Source organism: Coenobita brevimanus, chromosome 54 (assembly GCF_032717465.1).
Source record: "Coenobita brevimanus isolate Jiangsu-jjx chromosome 54, ASM3271746v2, whole genome shotgun sequence".
In the NCBI taxonomy this organism is placed as follows: domain Eukaryota; kingdom Metazoa; phylum Arthropoda; class Malacostraca; order Decapoda; family Coenobitidae; genus Coenobita; species Coenobita brevimanus.
In genome coordinates this window covers 6,135,716-6,156,927 of record NC_137007.1, presented here as the reverse complement: position 1 = coordinate 6,156,927, position 21,212 = coordinate 6,135,716, and the positions used below count along the sequence as shown (strand labels likewise).

Genomic DNA, 21,212 nt, shown 5'->3' with positions numbered 1-21,212 from the left:
ATACATACTCTTCAAGGCATTCAGCAACTTCTCATTAACTCCATATATTCTTAATATTTTCCACATTACTTGTCTATCCACTCTGTCATATGCTTTATCCAAATCCATGAAGGCCACATTCAAACTTCTTTCCCTTCTCTAGAAACTTTTCCATTAAAGACCTAAGGATGAATATCTAACCCACACAACCTCTTCTCTTCCTAAAACCTCCCTGTTCTTCCCCAACTAATTCCTCTGTTATCTCCCTAACTCCATCAATAAGTACCCTACCATATACTCTGCCTATTACACTAGGAAGATAAATGTCCCTATGATTACCACACACTTCTTTTTCCCCTTTTCCATTGTACAGGGGAATAATTATACCTGACTTCCAATCCTCTGGAACTCTACCTTCCTCCCTGGCCAATCTGCTCATCTTCCATATCCATTCTACTACTATCTCTCCTTCATGCTTCAGCATTTTGCCATACACTCCATCAATTCGTGGGGCTTTCCCCATTTTGAATTTCTTCATTGCTTCCACTACTTCCATCCTACTGATTACTTACTCCCACCTCACTTCCCTCCATCTCCCAGCCATTCCCCAGCCACTTAGCCTCACATCACTTTAATTCTCTATTTTTAACAGTTCCTGAAAGTGCATATATAACAGACAATATATAAAATAATATATTATATATATATAATATGTATTTTGCAATATATAACATAACGGCAAGTACCTGGCAATCATTTTTCATGATTTTCATGTCTTCATAATAAATATTTAATAAGGAAAGTTCAAAATTCTTGGAAAGTTCAGAAAAACATAAAAAAAATGTAACTATTTTTAGGTAGCTTTTTACCAAACAAAACTAAATTATATTAAATTAACAAAAACATCTTTATAACTGCCAAGTCATGCTGCAACTTTTCAGCACTAATCACATCTGGAATCTGAAAGCAGAAAAATCTGACACATGCTACTATCAGGTACAACATAAGGAAGCTGTTACAACATATCAATACTATTTTTGCTGAAATTAAATTAAAATTTTTCACCTGCCCCAAGTGTCATGGCCATCACAGGAGAGTGGTCGCAGCTCGTCATAAGGATATGCATACTTCATGTACCCATTGTACGCATGGTAGAACATTTCCCGAACATCTTCTCTGAAATTGTACAAGGTGTGATACATTTTACAATCATATATTCTGGTAAAGAAGGGAGTACACAGATACAGTACCTAAAATATCACATTACAGTCTGATTCCACCACAGAAAATCATTAAAAAAAAAAAAAAAAAAAAAAAAAAAAAAAAAAATCTACCGTACCTATCTATTTACCTCTCTATAGCCAGAAACTTTAACTCCTGAAAGGCAACCACATACAAACCATTTTCATGTTGTTCCGTTTTTCCCATTTAGACAACCCTTACTCAATCTCAGACCACTTTCACTCACATACCTCTCCATCCCATCCCTCCACCTAATCCTTGGTCTCCCTTTCACTTTCTCTCACTCCACCTCACTTACATACACTCTCCATGTCTCTCTCTCTACTTTCATTCTCTTCACATGGCTCTTAGTATGATACTTAATATGCACTTAACAATAATACTTTTTTCTTCTGATCATCATGATCACAGGTCCATATAAAGAGCTGTTAGAAGCTAATACAGGTATTAAAAAAAAAAAAAGTCATCATTATGGTCACCTGCCAATCATGAAGCCACTCATTATGCAAAACAACTTCAAGAAAATGTCTCTGGTTCATGACTGAAGGGTACTTCATGGTACCAAAAAACCTCATTTCTTACTTTAAAACAATTTTACAATGGTTTATGAGGAATTTTAAGTTCATGAAAAATTTTTAATCCATCAGCAATTTAATAATGACATAACTTTGAGGGTGACAACTTTAGACACTAACAAAATGTGCAGTACTGGTTAATAAAGAAATCAGGGAAAATGAGAAAATTTAAGAAACCCAATGGTAGATAAGTATGGTAACTGTAACAGTACAGTAACCCTCAATTATCTGCTGTCACAATATCAAGCCCACTGCAACAGCCGGCACTTTTTGCTCAACTCTATTAAAACAATATCTGGCAAAATTAGGCAATATCCAGCTCAGAAATGGGAAGAAATCTTAGCAATTGGCTCTTCCACTCAAACATCAGACCCAATCGGTGCGCAGGCAGACCCTGAAACACACCAGCCAATTACAGTGCATTGCAGGAGCAGCCCACCCGGCACGCCAAGCCTACTGTCACTCTCTCAGCCTTCCCCATAGATGTCGTACAGTGAGGACATATCTGTGCACTCTGTTCTTGTGACCTACGCAGTGGGTAAGCCCTAGTGCTGTGACTTAGTCCATGGCCTCCCATGCCTCACCTGTTGCAGTAGTGTTGTGAATAACTTTGTAGCCCCTCAGTGCTCTGTGCCTAGTGGTTTGACTGCTGTATAATGAAGACGTATCTGTGCGTATCTACCCTCCCTCAATGCCAACACTAGGTGAGTACAGTGTGATTATGATTATGCTATGTACTGTATTACTCTTCTATATGTAGTGTATAAGTACTGTATTTTGTATTTAAAATTAATCTTTTACTCACAGATAATACTGTAGGAAAGTTTTTAGGTTAGAGGGTCGAGACGGATAGTAACACATTATCTGGCTTGATGGTGAACAGACAGCTGATTGGGAGTACTATGCAATATCCAGTGCTCTGCAATATATGGTGTGGAGGCTGGCTGAATTATGCCGCATAACTGAGAATTTACTGTATTAATTTCTCACAGTCCAACCATGTTGAGATGCTGTGTACTACAAGAAGGGGGGGGGGGTCACTTCCCTACACGGTGTAAGTCATGTGCTGTAGCTGTAGGGTGGTCTCACAGGGATAGTTGCTTGCCTGTGGTCAATGGGTCTGTTCAGCCAGAGAGACTGAGAATAAGGAGCAGAAACAAGAGCAACTCCTACCTAATAAAATACTCCTCTTGACAACATCTATCCACCTATAAGAGCCATGTAGTGAAAATCAAAATGCTTTTCAGTAATGTCAAGTTGATGATCTTTTTCCAGATATCCAGTTACAATATTTCTTACTAATTCATTTTTTGGAATATGTTTACTATTTTCTGCATGATGGCACTAGTGAAGAATAACAATGCCTGCAGTTTATCAATGATATATTTTACTTACATTATTTTAATTTAGGCTGGGAATCTGAGTCTTCTATACTGAGTCCAGTCTGGATCTTCAGGACTGACCTTTGTATAAATAAGTAGGTTGGTGGAGGGTTAGTGCTCCTCACCGTAAAACAACTAACTCAAAGACAAACAGCCACCCCATACTGTATTATGGCTAAAGCAGTTCCGGGTAGCTCATTCAGCTCATCTAGGATTGTTTCCATTGATTTTAAACAACCAATTTCATTCTTACCCACAGTTTTAAAAATTTACATATTTTTTTCCATTTCAGTTAAAGCTTGTTTGTAAGAAAGAAGACTATGTTATTATGCACTGACACATTTAAGTAAAGTAACACTACAAAGCAAACAGCCCATCACTGTTTATTTTAAAAATTACATTTCTGGAAAAGACCTTCAACACGACTATTAACTTTCTGGCAAATCTGCCATTTCACACTCACTGTCTGACCAAATCAGAGAAGTCTCTTCTATGACCTTTCCACTGCAAATGTTTCATTTAGTACTCAGTAGACAAGGGGAGAGGGAGTTCTTCTGCTCCTAGTTCTGTATGCTGTCGCATTTTTTTCAACCTAACCTAACCCATTTTTAACATACAACTGAAAAAAGATAGAGCTAGAAACTGGAGAATAGCTCCCCTTCTTATTTACAAAGTACTAAAAAAAGTATTTGTGACAAAAGTCATAGAGATGACACCTCTCCACCACCACCATTTCAATCAATGTTAAAAACACATTAACCAAAATGAGGGCAGTAACAACAATGATACTAGCATCTTTTTTCCATCATTAACTGTAACATCTATTAAACTGGATTAAAAAAAAAAAGATTTGTTTGTTTTATGCTGTTATTACCTGACTGACTGAGTGGTAGGTGGGGGGTGTACATCATCCACTCACTTGGTGTAATGCTTCACCCCTATCATTCTTTTTCTGTGTCTGCCCTCCTCACTTCTTGTTGTCTCTCATCTCTCCTGTCACTTTTTATTACTCTTCTTTCCACTTCAGGTGACTCTACAATAAGTGACAACCCTCATGTTTCCCTATAACCCAGAAAACAATTTACAATAACAAGGGGTGGTAACCATATAGCCAAATGATGGGACAAAATGGAGCTTACTATGGTGCCTCTATATACAGTAACTGGGTGGAGACGCATAAATGTGGCGTCCAGCTGGGAACCAATCCTTCACACCCCTCCCTATGCCTTGCTGTGGTACGGCACTGTCTGCTACAAAGGAACATCAGTTCACTGCACAGGACAGTCCTGCAGGAGCAACTGCTTGCCTGCAGGTGATGGGTCTGCTCAGCTTGGCAGACCAAGGTTACTCATCAACAACCTGGCTGATTTGGTGTTTTTGTGCTCTTACCTTACTCAGTGAGATACTTTTCTTTCCTTCTAGAATCTAAATTAACCTTATCTAACCTAACCTAAAGATATATTATGAGGGGGATGAGGTGTTTTAGTCAGAGATGTACATCAACAATGTTGAACATGAAACAGTGAATAGGTAGTGGCGAGCATCTTCTACTCACTTCATGTAAGGCTGCCAACTTCTTCCTTCACCTTTATCATCCTTTTTCTGTGTCTGCCCTCCCTCTTCCTATTTCTTCCATCTCTCCTGTCACTTTTTATTACTCTTCTTTCCTTTTCAGGTGCCTTTACACTGAGTGATAAGCCTAATGGTTTCCAGTAAGCCAAGAAACTATTTATAGCACAAGGTGGTAACCATATAACCAAGCCATACATGTTCCCTATGTGTCAACATGCGGGTTGGCAGAGGATTAACCCCTTCGTGGCCGCCGGCGTTGAATGATGTTTAGCCAATAAATGGCCGCAGGCATCGTTTAAACGCTGCCTATAAAAAACTGCAAAAATTTTCAAGATGTGAACGAATGTTCTGAACATCTTCACACTGACCTACACTACACTCCCATACACCCCATCAAACAGTTCAGAGCCTGCTGCTGTGATGAATGGATTTTCTATTTTTTTTGCTTCTGGCCATGCCTAAACAAGCACAACTACAGCCATTATCTCAACCCAGGCAGAACATATCATCTTTGTCCTCTCTTGCAAGGCACACACAACCACCTGTTCATGGTTATGATGTAATACAGGCACAAACAAAAAAGACAGGATAATAAGTGAAAAATACATTTTTGTCTTGGTATCTTTACCTATTTCCTCAGGTTTGCTGTAATGGTTTGGACCATTAGATGCAGTGCAACTTGTAGAAAGCTGTGAAAACCTTCGGGAAGTGAACGAAACTCTGAGATATGAGACTGACCTTGCCTTCACCCTCTCACATATCATCTGTCAGTTCACCACCTGCTGTCGTGACGAGTGGACGTACAATTTGTGGTCATGCCTAAAAACACGTAGTTACACCCATTATCTCGACCCAGACAGAAAATACAATCTTTTTCCTCCCTTGCAAAACACACACAACCACCCTGTTTGCGAGACAGCAATATATACTGTGAAAATAACAAGGTAAAATGATAAAGATGAATGTAAAATGATAAAGATGAACATGTTATTACGGAAAAAATACGTTTCCCCCATCTATAAACGTATTTATTTCTGCTTTGTCTCTGTATTCATAATAATTAGACTTATTCTCAGTTCTGAAACTGCATTACGATTCAATTTTTAGCCATGCTCGTGATGTGGGAGCTCAAAGTTGCGACTCAACTTCCGTACTGCTAATTGGATCTGACCCTACACTTTGTTCTCCCCTGGCAGAGACTAGCCTCGGAGGACGTGCAATTTTCTCATTTAAGACTGAATATTCAACCCTTTCACTCCCTTTTCCAAGCATGGGCACAACAATAACGTAAAAAATAACTCGAAACTACCATAAACACATTGTATATCAAAAAGGTGAAAAAGTACTCATAACAATTTTTTTTCCATCCATTCCTAACATATGTACTGAAATCATTCGATATCATCATATCTCACATATGCACAACATTTCAGCACCATTCGCATTGTTTTGGGAGGTAAAAAAAAGAATAACAACACCTGCCTAGTTGTGCTGCAGCAGCGCCACTGGGCGGCGGATATCAGTTGCCGATATTTCTGCAACTTCTGTGCTCCATTGAAAGCCACGGAATGCGTCTAGGAAGCTAGGATTTGCACTGTTAGGTGCATCTGAACTTTCTCTTAAAAAAAAAAAAAAAAAAAAAAAAAAAAAAAAACAGTTTTCGAAACTTCAAAAAATGGCCCTGGCAACGGCCTGGTGTGCATGGAAAATTCTGGGCCTTCAGCCACGGAGGGGTTAATATCCTTCCCTTTAAAACAACCTCACTATAACGGAGTCACTGGGGCCCAAGCGATTCTGGAAAAAGCGAAATTCTGATAAAAGCGACATTCGGACTTCCCCCTGCTAACTCGGATTTTTCCGATATATCAGACATAAGTCTGGATCGCACCAACGGTTTTTAAACAGTTTTCACCACCATTGCAGAACTGTACTTTATATATCTTCACTTGGTGGTGGTCAGAATAAATGTCCAAATGAAATGGAGAAATAGAAGAAGGGGACAGGAGGAAGTACAGTAGTTTATACAAGGAGAAAGTTACGAAAGGATGGAAAAAAAGGCAGAATATAAGAGGGAAGCGGAGGAGCGACTGAGTAAACATGGATTGGAACAGATGGGGGATGTGGAAGGTGTGTGCAAGATATTCACAGAAGAAATTTATGCAGCATGTGAGGTGGTGTACGGGGTGAGGGGAAGACAAATGGGGGTGCAGGGAAGAGCATGGTGGAATGAAAAGGTGAGACAGGCTGTGGCACAAAAGAAGAAAGCACATAGTGTGTGGTAAATATATGCTTTGCTTTAAGCAGCGGCAAGACTTTACCAATTCAATTAACTTTCCTCCAGTTTGTTCTCTGTATTTTTCTGACTATTTTCAGGATGGTAAATGACCTATTCCTGCAGAAAAATTTCCCCCCTGTTATTATCATCAAGTTCCTTAAGCTGTAACTAAAGCTGTTTGTTTCTAGGGTAATGGAAGACTCTCATTCAAATGTACTCGAAAGTGGATTTCGTTTCCCATTTCCCAACAGGAGGGGTTAGGTTGGGTTAGGTTTGATTAAATTATCAGGTACAGTTAAGCTATATTAGGTTATGTTTAGTTAAACTCTTAGGTTAGGACAGTCCCTTTTGCCAGTACAATTACAAACCACAAAAGCTGTCACGGCAGAACATACCAGTAGCTTAAAACAATGGGGAAACAGAGTTAACAAGAAACGTTTTTATTTAACACCCCAGAAATAATCAGAAAAATATAAGATAATTCTTTACCAAACAGGTGCGGTGATTCCAACTACAGTATATTATAACAAACTCACGATCTCAAGGTAAGTAATTTTGGTACATAAAAAACATAGTTAATTCTTCCACTGTGACTGCAAGGAGTGGTTGGGAAAAGACAAAATATACCTCTTTTGGGGTATTTATGGGACCGGCCAGGTCCCCCGTGGCAATATTTACTGGTGATCTCTGTGACTAACCCAGTTGTTTACCAACCATTGCTCCAACTGGATGCGTCAGTGTATCCCTTGTCAAAGCAATGGGAAACTTAATGATTTAACCAAACCTAACCTAACCTAACCAAACCTAATCCAGCCTAACATCATCTGCGTTTGACAGTCACCTTTCAAATGTTAAAAATGTGCGTCAGGAATGTTAAATATGGCCGGTTACTGGCAGACGTTGAAGGAATACTTACACATTCTAAATCCTCAATTATAGCATTCAGAGGTAAGTTTATAAAAATTCCCAATAACAGTGGTAATCCTGGAATAATAACATGTACCGTAACCTGTGGAAGACTCATTTCAATAGAAAATACGAAAAGGCCGCACCCGTTTGGTAAAAAAATAATAATGATAATATACAATCAGGAAGAACTGGTTTGCTAAGGCGCTTCTACTGCTTCCAGTAAGGCATATGTTTACCCAGAAGTGTCATAAAAGATAATGTTTGCACAGTTGAAACAAAACTATAGAACACCCGTAAAATAATCGAAGCCATTACGAACTGAAATGAGAAAAATACCAGAGTTTAAGTAAAACTTGTATGTAATTCAGTTTTGAAAGCTGATTCAGCTTTGCGCAACCAGACTGATTAGACAACACTAAAGCTGTAAATATGAATAAAGTTGTCTCAGAGTCGAGCACTTCAGTTGAGTACAACCTCGTCGGCTTGTTTAAAGTACATTAACATCCATTCGTCCCCATACCTTAGCTTTACGATTTCCCGGTCGGTCATCCCATGTGAGTACGAATTTATGCAGCATATGAATAAATATGCTAAAGCAGAAAATATCGCTGTACCCATGACAATTTGGTGACATTTCCTATCAACGCATTTTGTTACGTTGATTAAATTTTTCAAAGACATCAACAGATGGAAAAAGTTTATCTCTAGAGGATTTCAGAAAGATATGTAAATAGAAAGATATAAAGCTGCAAAACATAATTACATGATTCAAAAATTTGCTGCTTATTTTCCTACAGTACATAATACGGAAATAAAATGTTATTTGTAAACAGATAGCTTTCGAGTTTATCATAATAATATATTCTTCTATTTTGATAAAAATATATTTACAGATCATTGCTCAGCCATTGTACAACACTTCTGCTTCATACATACAACGTCTAAGACGATTTTCAAAGAAAACTAAGTTTAACGACTAAAACGATAAAAAAAAAAACTGAAGTGTCTATATGTAACTAATATATTGTTCTTTGCACGCATTTTTTTTCTATCTCTCTCAGTAGTAGTATCATGGTAAAATAACTACAAAAAAAAGTTATTTTACCGTGGGTAGTATGGACGGTTGCGTGAAATTGCCTTAGGAATTAGCCTTCTTGGTCACCAGTGAAATATAACCTCCAATCTGACTATGCTTGGTCAGTAACTATTTACACTGTTACATGAAAACAAACCGTCGACTGTATTACTGGATTAACGTGATGTAAAAAAATGACAAGCAACTGTATGAATATTCATCAATGTTAACAGTCCAGTGCACGGGACTCAGAAAATTATCATTAGCTGACTATTTAATGTCCAGCTACAGTAACTTTAGCTTCTGCATTGTTAACGTTAGTTGATCAGTAGTTTGGTGTTGGGATAAGCCATGAAGGAGATGGAAAAGTGCGAGGCCGGCTTGAGACTGAGTCTAATAGCCTTTTTCCAGTGACGTCACAGAAATCACGTGGTTTTGTTTACGACTCCATATTGGATGCCAAACTGCTCGCAGTAATGGCTGTCCAGACAGGGATGTCGGAGATGAAACTGTCAGATATATGCAGAAATCTGAATCAACGCCACCAAGATCTGTACAGGAACAAGATAAATTATTTGGGACTAGATCCTTACACCATATCTTGGGAGAAATTCACCAGTTTCAAGGATAGGGGACCGAAGCCATATCTCAGATATGACGATCTCAATCACTGTTTGATAAACACTCCATCAAAGTTCACCCAGGCATCCTTCAAGGTAAGCAGACATGTCGTATTGTATGTGTGCAGTGTAGATAGCTGGAGCTGACATATGGTAATTGTAAATCGTCCTGCAGATGGCAGTGTCATTTCCTGTCTTTCTTCTACAGTCTTTGAAAACTATTTTTAATCGATCAATCATACCTGAGCTGAAAAAAATCTTGGAAATTTTTGAACTGAACTGTATGAATGTTCCGCAGCCACTTGCCGTGCGGGTGGTATAGGCCTATAGTAAAATATTCGTTTGATCTAATGGATTACGAAAAATAAATACATAAATAAATAAAAAATAAACAAAATAAAACTTTGAAGTAAAATATAAGAATGCATAGATAAAATGATTATTATTCTTATTTATTTTTTTTTTTTTTTGGTAAGAGCAATGAATCGTTTATTTTATTAACATTGGAAAAAACTTGATTCCAGAAGACGGAGTTACATCTTATAAGATGGTGATCCTGTGACGGGTGGCTCAGTTCTCGCCCAACCCTGTGCGAGGTAAGGTTGTCGGCAAATCATTGCATCTTGTACTTCTAATTAGTCTTGTATTTCTTCCTGACTTTTGTGTATTTGCTTTCATACTTAGCTAGCAATGGCCTCTTACGAGGTTCCATTGAAATGGCTGAAAGGCCAAAAGCTAATTCTTGAGGTAAAGATACAAGATGTGTGCATTCCGTTTGTAGTAGACACGGGGGCACCGACAACGACCCTGCCAAAAATCCTTCTTAGGAAATCTGGTTTAGAGGGAGTTGTTCCATTGGCTAAAGGTTATCTGGATGATTATCTTAAAGGTGTTGAAATAGTGCTGGAGTCGGTGAGTGGCCCAGTAAGTATTGTTATGGATATTGAAGTGGATAGTTATATGAATTATTGTGTAGGCATAGTGGGCATGGATTTTTTGAGGTCATGTAGTTGTACCCTAAACACCTCAAAGTGTTGTCCAGCGTTGACTGTCAGGGTACCCGAGGTCAAGCCCACTAAGATTGTTAACTTCTTATTTAAGAAACCAATCAAGATCTGTGAGAAATCTTACGGCAAAATTCTCTTCGATACCGGAGGAATCGTGTCTCTTATGCCAGCAACCGTCGCTAAGAAACACGGGCTGAAATTTGAGGCAGTCCACCCTCCCCTCAATATTCATTTCACCTTCTTCAATCAAAGGTGTAATATACGGGAGTATGTGAAAGATGTTCCCGTCTCGTTTGACGGCAAGGTGCATCTCGTAGACTTTCACGTGTATCCAGGCAAGAAAATTATAGTCGGCATAAATGCTCTAGAGCAGGGGTTCTCAACCTTTTTAATCTTATGTACCCCTTGAAGTCTTTCAGTATTGGTCACGTACCCCTTACCCGTCACAATGCAGCATCAGGAAGGGTAAAAAGAAATGTATGGTTTATTGACTTAGTTTATTAAGTTTAAATTGTGTTATATATGTGGAGCAGACAAACTTTTCAATTAATGTGAGTATGTCACTATGAGGTAGTGTTGATAGGAACTAGTTACTGTCATAGAGAAACACTATGTGACTGGCTGCTAGCATGCAATACATTTACTAAAACAGAACTATAGCAGACAGTTTTCGATCATTGTGACAGTGAACTAGTGCTGCTTGCAGCTAGTTGCAACTTGTAACTAGTAACAGTGATAGGTAAGTCACTGTGTGTGTGAATAGCATAAAAATAATAATAAAACAGAACTAAATCAGACACATTTTTTCCAATAACTGTGACTGTGAGGTAGTGATGCTATATACAGCTTATAACTAGTTACTCATGGGGAAATTACTGTGTGCGTGACTAGCGTCAGTAACATGAAAAAAGTAACAAAATAGAATTAAGGCTTTGTGTTCCACTGACTGCGAACTAATGCTGATTGTTAAGCCTCGCAACTAGTTATTAGTAACTAGTTACTTACTCATAGGGAAGTCAGTGTGTGTGACTGCATTAAAATACAAGTATATACTAATTTAGTGAGATGGTTGGGCCCGTTTCTTTGCTACCAACAAGTCAATCCTCGGCATAGTCTCTGAAAGAGCCACTCTTATGTCGTCTTTGACTACAAGACGTGAACGTAACTTGTTTTTAATCAAGCACAGTGCCAAGAATCCCTGCTCACAGCGGTATGTAGAAGGAAACCATTACCAGTTATTATGGCTGCAGTGTAGGCACATGACTTCGTAGCCGCAAGCAAAATCCATGACAATTTAAACGAGGAAAAAAAATCAGACTACAAATTACACTGGAAACCTGAGGGTGAGGGTAGTGAGGGAAGAGTGGTGAGTGGGTGACAATGAGAGGCGAACAGTGCGTCTCACTTTGGTACCTTCTCGGTACGCGTGAGGAGTTACGTGATCGATAGAAAACGAGCAAGGGTGACTACTGTATTATGTGTTTTCAAGGTTGTGTGGCAAGTGTAGTCCAAGAGAGCTTTCTCTCAAATGACGTAACTCCAAGAGTTTCCTTGTTAACGTTGTCACTTAGTGTCCTGGTTCTGGTGGAGGACACATCTAGCCTACCACATGTAGGCCACTTTCTACAAACAGGTTTGAAGTTATTCAAAACCGAAGTATTTTGAGAAACCTGTCACTTACCCCCAAAATTCCTCTCACGTACCCCTGGGGGTACGCGTACCCCAGGTTGAGAACCCCTGCTCTAGAGGATCAGGCATTTTCCTTTAAACCAGGTATTATTTTCAAAGCTTCTCGCCTTTGGAAGAGATTTAAGTCTGTGTTTTCTTGAAGTGGTATGTGGCTTCCAATTAGGTGATTAGCAGGCAGAATCTTCACATTTAGACTGGCGTGAATATTTTAATGTTTACGTGCATTAGACTAGACATTTTGTTTTAAAGCAGGTATTATTTTCAAAGCCTCTCACCTTTGGAAGAGATTTAAGTCTGGGTTTTCTTGAAATGGTAGCCTACGTGACAACTTCCACTTAGGCGATTGGCAGGCAGGATTTTGTCGTTTACACTGGCGTGAATGTTTGAATGTGTACATGAATTAGAAGACTAGACACTTTGTTTTAAACCAGGTATTATATTCAAAGCCTCTCGCCTTTGGAAGAGATTTGTCTGTGTTTTCTTGAAGTGGTACGTGACAACTTCCAGTTAGGCGATTTGCAGGCAGGATTTTGGCGTTTATACTGGCAGCAATAGTGGAATCGGTTTAAATGCAATAGAGCACTAGACGCTTTGCTTTAAACCGGGTGTTATATTCAGAGCATCTCGCCTTTGGAAGAGATTTAATTCTTTGTTTTGTTGAAATGGTGTGTGACCAATGGGGTGCTTTCAAAGCTAGTATTCCGCTAGATGGCTCCACTGTTGCAGTAAACACATTCCCCGCACTGTTTAAAAAGCATATTTTTCGTTGTTAAATATCTATACTGTTGTGTGAAAATGTGGATCATGGTAATGTCATATGCCCAAATATAAATAATACAAATAGAACACATATATATAACGTATCGTGAAGTGTTTATATTTATCATAAACGGAAATTAAAATATCACTGATGGCATGTGATGGCAACCCGTCCTTCCAGTGACCCTATATTATTTAATTTCTGCTACATTTAGTGCAAATTTGGTTCTTAATACATTGTCTGTTCAGACTGTTAAGTACGCCTAGTGGGTATCTAGACTCATCCAGTTTCTATGTGGGCAGAAATTTAATGTTGAGTAAATACTGACATTCAACATTTTGCTCGCTTCCTTCACGCATGCGCACCACAAGACAGTCCCGTGTTTAAGTATTTTCACGAGGGATGTCAAGTTTCCATGAAAAATTTTATTTTGATGGCGGGTAATGTCACTGATTCACTAAGAGTAGAAACAATTAAGCTAAATTCATAACATTCGTCATTGGTTCATAAGTGACTATGTACAGGCAGTGTGTTTCACTGAGCTATATCTTTGTGAGATTGTCATTCCCACATCTTGCCTCTCTAGCTGTTAACTAAGCTACGCCCATTTCTCATGTCCCTGTACCCGACGTTGGTTACATTACTGTCGTAAATGGACACACCCACAAACACATATAGTTCAGTAATGTGAGTTTCTGACTGTTGAGCTGAGAGAGAGAGAGAGACCTTCCCCTGCAGCTTCCTTGCACCATGAGTGAGTCATATTCATATGTATCATTGTAGCTTTGTGTAAATAAAGTGTTACAGTGAAGTTTTGTCTTTTTCTGTTGAGAACTAGTGGTTATTTTAATTTTTACATTTCACCAAGTGCCTACCAAATAAATACCTTAAGGTCATCTTATCATCAATATCTCACACACATTGCCCCCTCTTGGCAAGTCCCTAATGGTATGGTCATGTGAGAACTGTCTCCAGGCCACCTGTCCACACACATATGTTTGTAAGATCTTCCACTGAGTCAGTAGCTTGTGCACATACCAGTCCTCTTGACCTGGATGCAATCTCACTGGGGGTAGACATTTAAGAGGATGCAGTAGTATTTACTCATGTGTTCTCATGTTTGCATATATATATATATATATATATATATATATATATATATATATATATATATATATATATATATATATATATATATATATATATATATATATATATAAAATCGTGAATACTGAACTTGACTCCGTGTGAATCTTGTGGATCACTTGGAGGCGATGTCTTGGCTTGTGTACCTTCCACAGTCGTCTGTCCTCGGTGAGACCGGGCAAAGAATGACGCGTAAACGATCTTGGTTTTGGGACGGTTCCTCAGACCGGATGATTTATGATGGTGAATGCCAGTATTTACTCAATATTAAATTTCTGCCCACATAGAGACTGGATGAGTCAAGATACCCACTAGGCGTACTTTACACTCTGAACAAACTATGTATTAAGAATCTAACTTGCACTAAATGTAGCAGAAATTAAATAATATAGGACCACTGAAATGGCGGATTGCCATCACATGCCATCAGTGATATTTTAATTTCAGTTTATGATAAATATAAACATTTCATGATAAGTTATATATACGTGTTCTATTTGTATTATTTATATTACGGCATATGACATTACCATGATTCACAATTTCACACAACAGTGTAAATATTTAACAAATAAAATTATGCTTTTTATACAGCGCAGGAATGTGTTTACTGCTACAGTGGAGCCATCTGATGGAATACTAGGCTTTTCAGAAGCACCCCATTGAAAATTACAAGGCATGAGGTAATTTCACCACGTGACATTGTTTCAACTGTAGAAATACTTTAGTACCAATCGATTTCTTCCCGATTGGTTCGGAATTCACAAAAGATTCCTGCAAGACGCAAAGCTGGTAACTGTGGCTCCGCATATCTTTAACTTGTACTGGTGTGAGGTGGTCATGGTCGAGACAGTTTTACTGTATTAAAGCTTTATACCTGTAACCAATGTTTTGCTCCTGGTTATGCCATATCCATTTTTTTTTTTTTTTCCACGTTTCAAAATATAAACTGCATTCACAACGGATCCTTGGGAGTGTTACCTCAGGGTCAGTCTGGCTTTTGGCATAACAATATTTTTTCTTTCCAATACTGCAGAACATACCTCACTACCATACACATTATCATAAAGGCTTTAATCATGTATACCCGGGATCTCCTTTATGCTAGTGTGGGTAAATTTACTTTCTTAAGATGCTCCTGGTAAGATATGTTCCATACTCATGACACCAACTGTACTGCAAGTCACTGAACATTCTCCATAGCTTATGTGTTCATTAAGATTAGTTCCATAGTGGTGATACCAACTGTGCTGCACGTCACTGAACATCCTCTATGGCTTCTATGATCATTAAAATTAGTTCCATAGTGATGATACCAACTGTGCTGCACGTCACTGAACATCCTCTATAGCTTCTGTGTTCATTAAGATTAGTTCCATAGTGATGATACCAACTGTGCTGCACGTCACTGAACATCCTCAATAGCTTCTGTTGTCATTAAGATCACGTCACATTTGGTTCAGGAACCCAGGCACCTCCTGCATTTGATCTTTCATACCATTCAACCTGAGTAGCCAGGGCAGTCCATCGCTGGATTTTTTATGTTCCTGTAATTTCACTTGTAATTTTGATCATTTATCCTTTTATTTATTTATTTTGCAAAAACTGGAGGCCCTGTCAGTAGTGGGGACCCAAGAGGCACACGCCTACTGTGCCAATTGGGTAATCTGGCACTGGGCACAGGGCCATAGTATTAGCCAAGTCCCTCAAACCCACAATACAGATGAAGGATATATGGGGTGGGCAGACCTACATCACTGCTCCTTCATTTCTGGCAACAGGAAGCACAGGAGGAAAAAAAAAAATGTACAATCTCTCAAACTCATGCCTGTTTCTGTTTTACAGTTTCATCCTATATTGCCCCACCAGGAGCATTGGGGTCCCATGCTTAGCTACTCAGCCTAGATGTACTGTAGATGAAAATGACCAGTCACTCATCCCTGAGTGACATTATATCAGTAAACACCAAGCCTTCTGATTTTAACCCTTATCAGACATATCCAGTTAGAGCAACTTAACACACTAGACCACCTGGAGTCCAACTGTTAGAAATGGAAGCCTGCATTTGAAAAAGGGCGTACCGTTGGGTATTGTAGTTGCCATAACCGTATGCCATGATAAAGAAGTTTAAGCAGAAAGTACTTGAATTTTTATTTTTTTGCATAACCCCTGATGTGCTGTAGGCTATTATATGAGCATTAGAAATTTTTATGAGAACTTTGGTATGATATTTGTGAGACGGTGGAGTTGAATAATAAAAAAAAAAAAAATCAGAGCCCAATGCACGCATCATACACTGAGAATGGTCAGTTGGCGATACTACTTGGCCTAAAAGTGCTCACAGTGAATGCTGTGTTGCAGCAATAGATTATGGTAATGGTCAAAAGTGCTGTGAGAAGGATGTAACGTGCTGTTGATGGTGATCAATACCTAGCCATGAATATCGATACTTGTGACTCTTGCTATCTAGCAAATCCTGCTTCTCAACAATACCCTAACATTTCCAAGGTTGATCCACAGAAAGTCACGTTGCAGTTGCTGCTGGCTGATGGGAATAAGTTAGCAAATAGCAGGGTAGCCACTGATGCTAATTAGTTTAGTCTATCATTTCAAAAACTGGAATTCTTCATGGTGATAAATCACGGAAAACCAGGCTAAATTGTGAGTGCATTTTCCTAATTAATTGGACGTTCAGCTGCTATTTGGTACCAGCAAAAATATCTATCTTGAACAGAAACATAGGCAGCGCTATGCTGTTGCAACCCTCCATCTGACTAAGCACATACCCCCACCTCCCTGTACACCTACCCAAGCACAAAACATCCCTCACCCCCCCTCACCCATCTTTTCTTTTAAAGGTGGGCGTCAGAAGAACGCCTGGAGGCATAACCTTCAGATTCCTTGCACAGGTCTCATTGAAATATCTGGAAAAGTTATTTTTTATCTTACTTTTTCATTATTAAAGTAATAAAAATACTTATGACACAGCATTCTACCCATCAAAAGGCACCAGTTCACTATAAGGCACATCACTGTGTGAAATTTCATGCCCATAGTGAATACTTTCTGAGTTCGAGCCTGGAAACGAAATCTCTGCACCCAGCCAGCTGCCCTGCCGCCCAGCTATATGGACGGACACCTATTGATCCCAGTGATAACAACACCCTTCTCTGACTTTGTCAGGTTGAGGGTAAAAATACTCGTATATATGCCTACAACTTCTTGACCAGTTTACCTCCACGCTGAGGTGACTCGGGCACTAACGGTACAAGTACCCCATTTTCGTACGTCAGTCCCGTCAGTGCTATATGATGAATAGATTGGTTCCTGTCTAGATCGGGCTATAGTTTTCCTGTGCACTCGCGGGCAGATTATTTTGGGGTCCGGCGCCAAGGTATGAGCTCGGCTGTGACACTCGTGATGCCATTGAAGGCAGTGGGTGTAAGGAGTGTTTTGGTACATATCTGTGGCAAGGAAGGATTCTGTACATATAATTGAAAAGTTCCCTACTTTTCAGCACAATTCACAGTGGCAATATCAAGACAAGGCAAGGACGTTGGGAGTTAAACCCATTGCTGCCGAGCGTGGAAATTTCCTGGAAGAGTACGAATATATAGCGTCCCGCTCATTGCCGACCGACTTAGTCATGAAGGTCGTAGGTCCGAACTTCGAAATTACTTTTCAAAAAATAATAACTCTGTTTCTTGTGCGGGTTAATAAGATAAAGGGAAAGGAGGACAGGTTAAAGAGGACAAAGATAGTTACTATGGCTGCGGATAAGGGAAGTATAAGCTTACTGGAACAATGTGGTGACAAATTTCAACAGTCATATATTCATGGATTAAATTAAGCTGTTACTTAATGAAATGGATGCAATATAACATGCAAAACATATATACAAGATGTACACAAACCTAACTCCTTATTAAAAAGAAGTGCAGGAAGAAAACATAATTATGAAAGTGTACGATATTTGAAAGACTTTAAAACGACAGGACTAATGTCGGAAATTCATAGGAAGAGAACTTAGTATCTTCAGCAGACACAACAGCCTTCTCCTTGTTTCTGGTTGCCGATGGCATCTGCAAAGGTATGTATGTCCCCCCCCCCCCTTCATCACCTGCATTGTACGTAATATTTAAATCCATTTAAGAATTACATTGAATTTAGTAGTTGCTGATATTAACTGCACTTGTGCATTGTACAAGTAGGTAAAAAATGACCTAGTTTCGAAGCATGGTGGCGAAACATAGGCCTACTGTAAACATCAGATCAAATGCAAGGATAGTGTTTCAATTCATCATTACACAGTCATTTTCCATGCATTTTCCATTGGCATACCATCCTCCAATACTGCAGGTACTGACTGATCAGGTGGACAGGCCTTAAGCAGTATGTTCATGCAGAACTGCAACCAGTGGAAGTGGTCTTCACTCTGAGAATGGAGTGGCGTAGCAGAAATAAAAGAATAACTCAGAAACATCTTTCATGCAGTACCTACTCTGTATGGCACCTTGTTGCACACGTCATACTGAGAGTTAAGTAATGGTTATTGAGAGAGAAGATAACTGGATTGAGAGTGAGATGTGCTGGTGAACGAAGAGAAAATTAAACTGGTAGATCATAAGTATAGCATCCTGCTGAACAAGAAAGAAAAAAATAGTACCGTAATAGTACATAAGTCCCGGCCTGTGTGGCCGTACAGACCCATCAACCATAGGCAAGTAATCGCCCCTGTAGGGCCATCCCGTGTAGTGAACTAGTGTTCCCTAACGGTGGACAGCACCTCGCCTTAGCGAGGCGCTGAAAGTGTGAAGGCTTGGTTCCTGGATGGACGTCGTGTTTGCGTCTCAACCTAGTTAACAGTGGCTCGATAGTAGGCTTAACATCACCCTGTTGCTTAGTTGTATGGTCACGACGCAGTGTTGTAAATGGTTTTCTGGATTACAGGAAACCATTAGGCTTGTCAGTACACAGTCACCTTTGGAAGAAGTAGGCAGTAAGAACACCAGGTGAGTGGATGGTGGTCGCTGTCACCTACCACCGCAAGAAAAGAGAGGTGAACGTGTAAGGGAAGCGGGGACTCAAGTGGTTCAAGGAATAAAAAGGGCCAGTGTTGCTCGAGACTTGGATACGAAACGGAGGAAGAACTAAACGTGTTAGTAGGCTTACCCATATCATCGTGTGGGCATGAGTTTAAAAAGTCACGAATAACAACAAAAGGAAAGGTACTACAAATTTAGCCGATAGACAGTGTCGTTATGTAAAAAGAAAGAACCAACGGCCAATAGCCTGCAAAAAGTTGTTACCGCCACTGCCAGAGAAAAAATAACAGAAGAGAGCCAGTATCAAAATCAAGGTTCGTTCATTCCGAGATACCTGTGTAAAGTGCATTTAAGAGACTGGAGGTCATAGCCAGAGGAAAATGCAGATTGCTGAAGATAGTTCCAGAGATGTCCACGTTCATGCATGGAGGACTAAGAAGTTCTGGCTAACTCCTGAAATGGAGAGTTGGAAAGAAGGGTGGCATTGTTGTTAGAGGGAAACAGCAATAGTACAAATATTGAGATACGAGAACCTATTTAAACAGCTGTAAGAGGTGAACTCGCTCACACACGAGAGGTGCACTCCACATTGGGGCGAATAAGGTCCCCGTACAAAGTCAGCGAATTCGTACGGTTAAAAAGGGTAGGTTGGATAGGATAAGAATTGTGATGGATGTGGAAGCGATCTGGGGAGAGAAGAGTGTCCTAATATGGTAAGGTCACATGTGTAGAAAAAATGAATAGGAACAGGTCTGTGAAAGGAGGGTGTGCGAGTGACTGAGATTGAGTGGTGTGAAATACTAAGAAAATGGTTTGATATGGTAAACAATGGTAAACGAGTGTGTGTGTGTGTGTGTGTGTGTGTGTGTGTGTGTGTGTGTGTGTGTGTGTGTGTGTGTGAGAGAGAGAGAGAGAGAGAGGGGGGGAGGGGAATTCAACAGTCACCTCCTATGACTCACTTAGCTACATAGTTTCATGGTGTTAGCCGAAATAAAATGCTAGATTGGAATAAAATCGTCTGGTATTATTCGAAATAGAGTAGTAGAGTTGTCCTTACCATAAACGGGGCAGTGGTGATCGCATTAATCCAGCCGCCTATGGGATGCACTCTCAGCTGAAGGATATATCAAGTACCATAACGAGAGAGAGAGAGAGAGAGAATCGATCTTAAATACGTTTGAGAATCTTATCGCTGAATCTTTCCACGCCTCTTGTTCTCCTTGCAAACACATATCTTGGTTATAAGATTGTTTGTGTGTCTAGGATTGTCTGCCTCTCGCCTTCGCTTGCATTTGCACTCATCCTGGCCTTCTCCTTGTGGTCTTTCTTCTCCTCCTCCTCCTCCTCCTCCTCCTCCTCCTCTCTCTCTCTCTCTCTCTCCCTCCCTCTCTCTCTCTCTCTCTCTCTCTCTCTCAGGCACTGTCTCTTATGCGGGTCTATGCTAACCTACTAGAGTGACACAAAAGACGAGGGCATGGTAGGTAGCTTTCAGGCAGGGAAAAGCTGAATGAATTTGAAATGTACAGGGTCGCGCCTCGGGATGACACAAGGATTCCAGGGTCCGTATTCTCGTTGGGTTAGGAGGCTCCCTAGCACCTTTTCCTTAGCGATTTATTTGCCATACTACGCTATTGGTGTCCCTATGTTATCATAATCTGCATAATATACAAGAAAGCAGTAACGTTCCATGACCAGAAATAAGTTGATAAGGAAGAAGTGTTAGGGAGCTTCCTTAGACGACCAGAATTTGGGCCCAGGAATAAATCCTCTGCTCATGCTGGCACTATCTGCATCCGCGTTTACTAAGTGAGCAGATTTAAGTTTATTGCAATCAAACTCGAGGGTGGAAAAAAAAATAAAATAGAGTGGTATGGAGAATGGTCAAGGGTGTGTAGCTAAAGTTGAAGAAGTCAGGCGTTTGATTAGACCAGTGAGC

General features: G+C 39.7%; 1 protein-coding gene across 1 annotated transcript in view; it reads right to left on the bottom strand.

The window, feature by feature from the left end:
- Edem1 (ER degradation-enhancing alpha-mannosidase-like protein 2) overlaps positions 1-8,534 on the bottom strand; it is a 99,238-nt gene extending 90,704 nt beyond the window's left edge. Inside the window, exons 1-2 of the mRNA XM_080273386.1 lie at positions 8,455-8,534; positions 1,045-1,155 (exon numbers count right to left, since the gene is read on the bottom strand). Coding sequence (XP_080129512.1) covers positions 1,045-1,155; positions 8,455-8,483 — 140 coding nt within the window. The 5' untranslated portion in view covers positions 8,484-8,534. The remainder of the gene's footprint in view (positions 1-1,044; positions 1,156-8,454) is intronic.
- Positions 8,535-21,212: the final 12,678 nt, after the last annotated feature.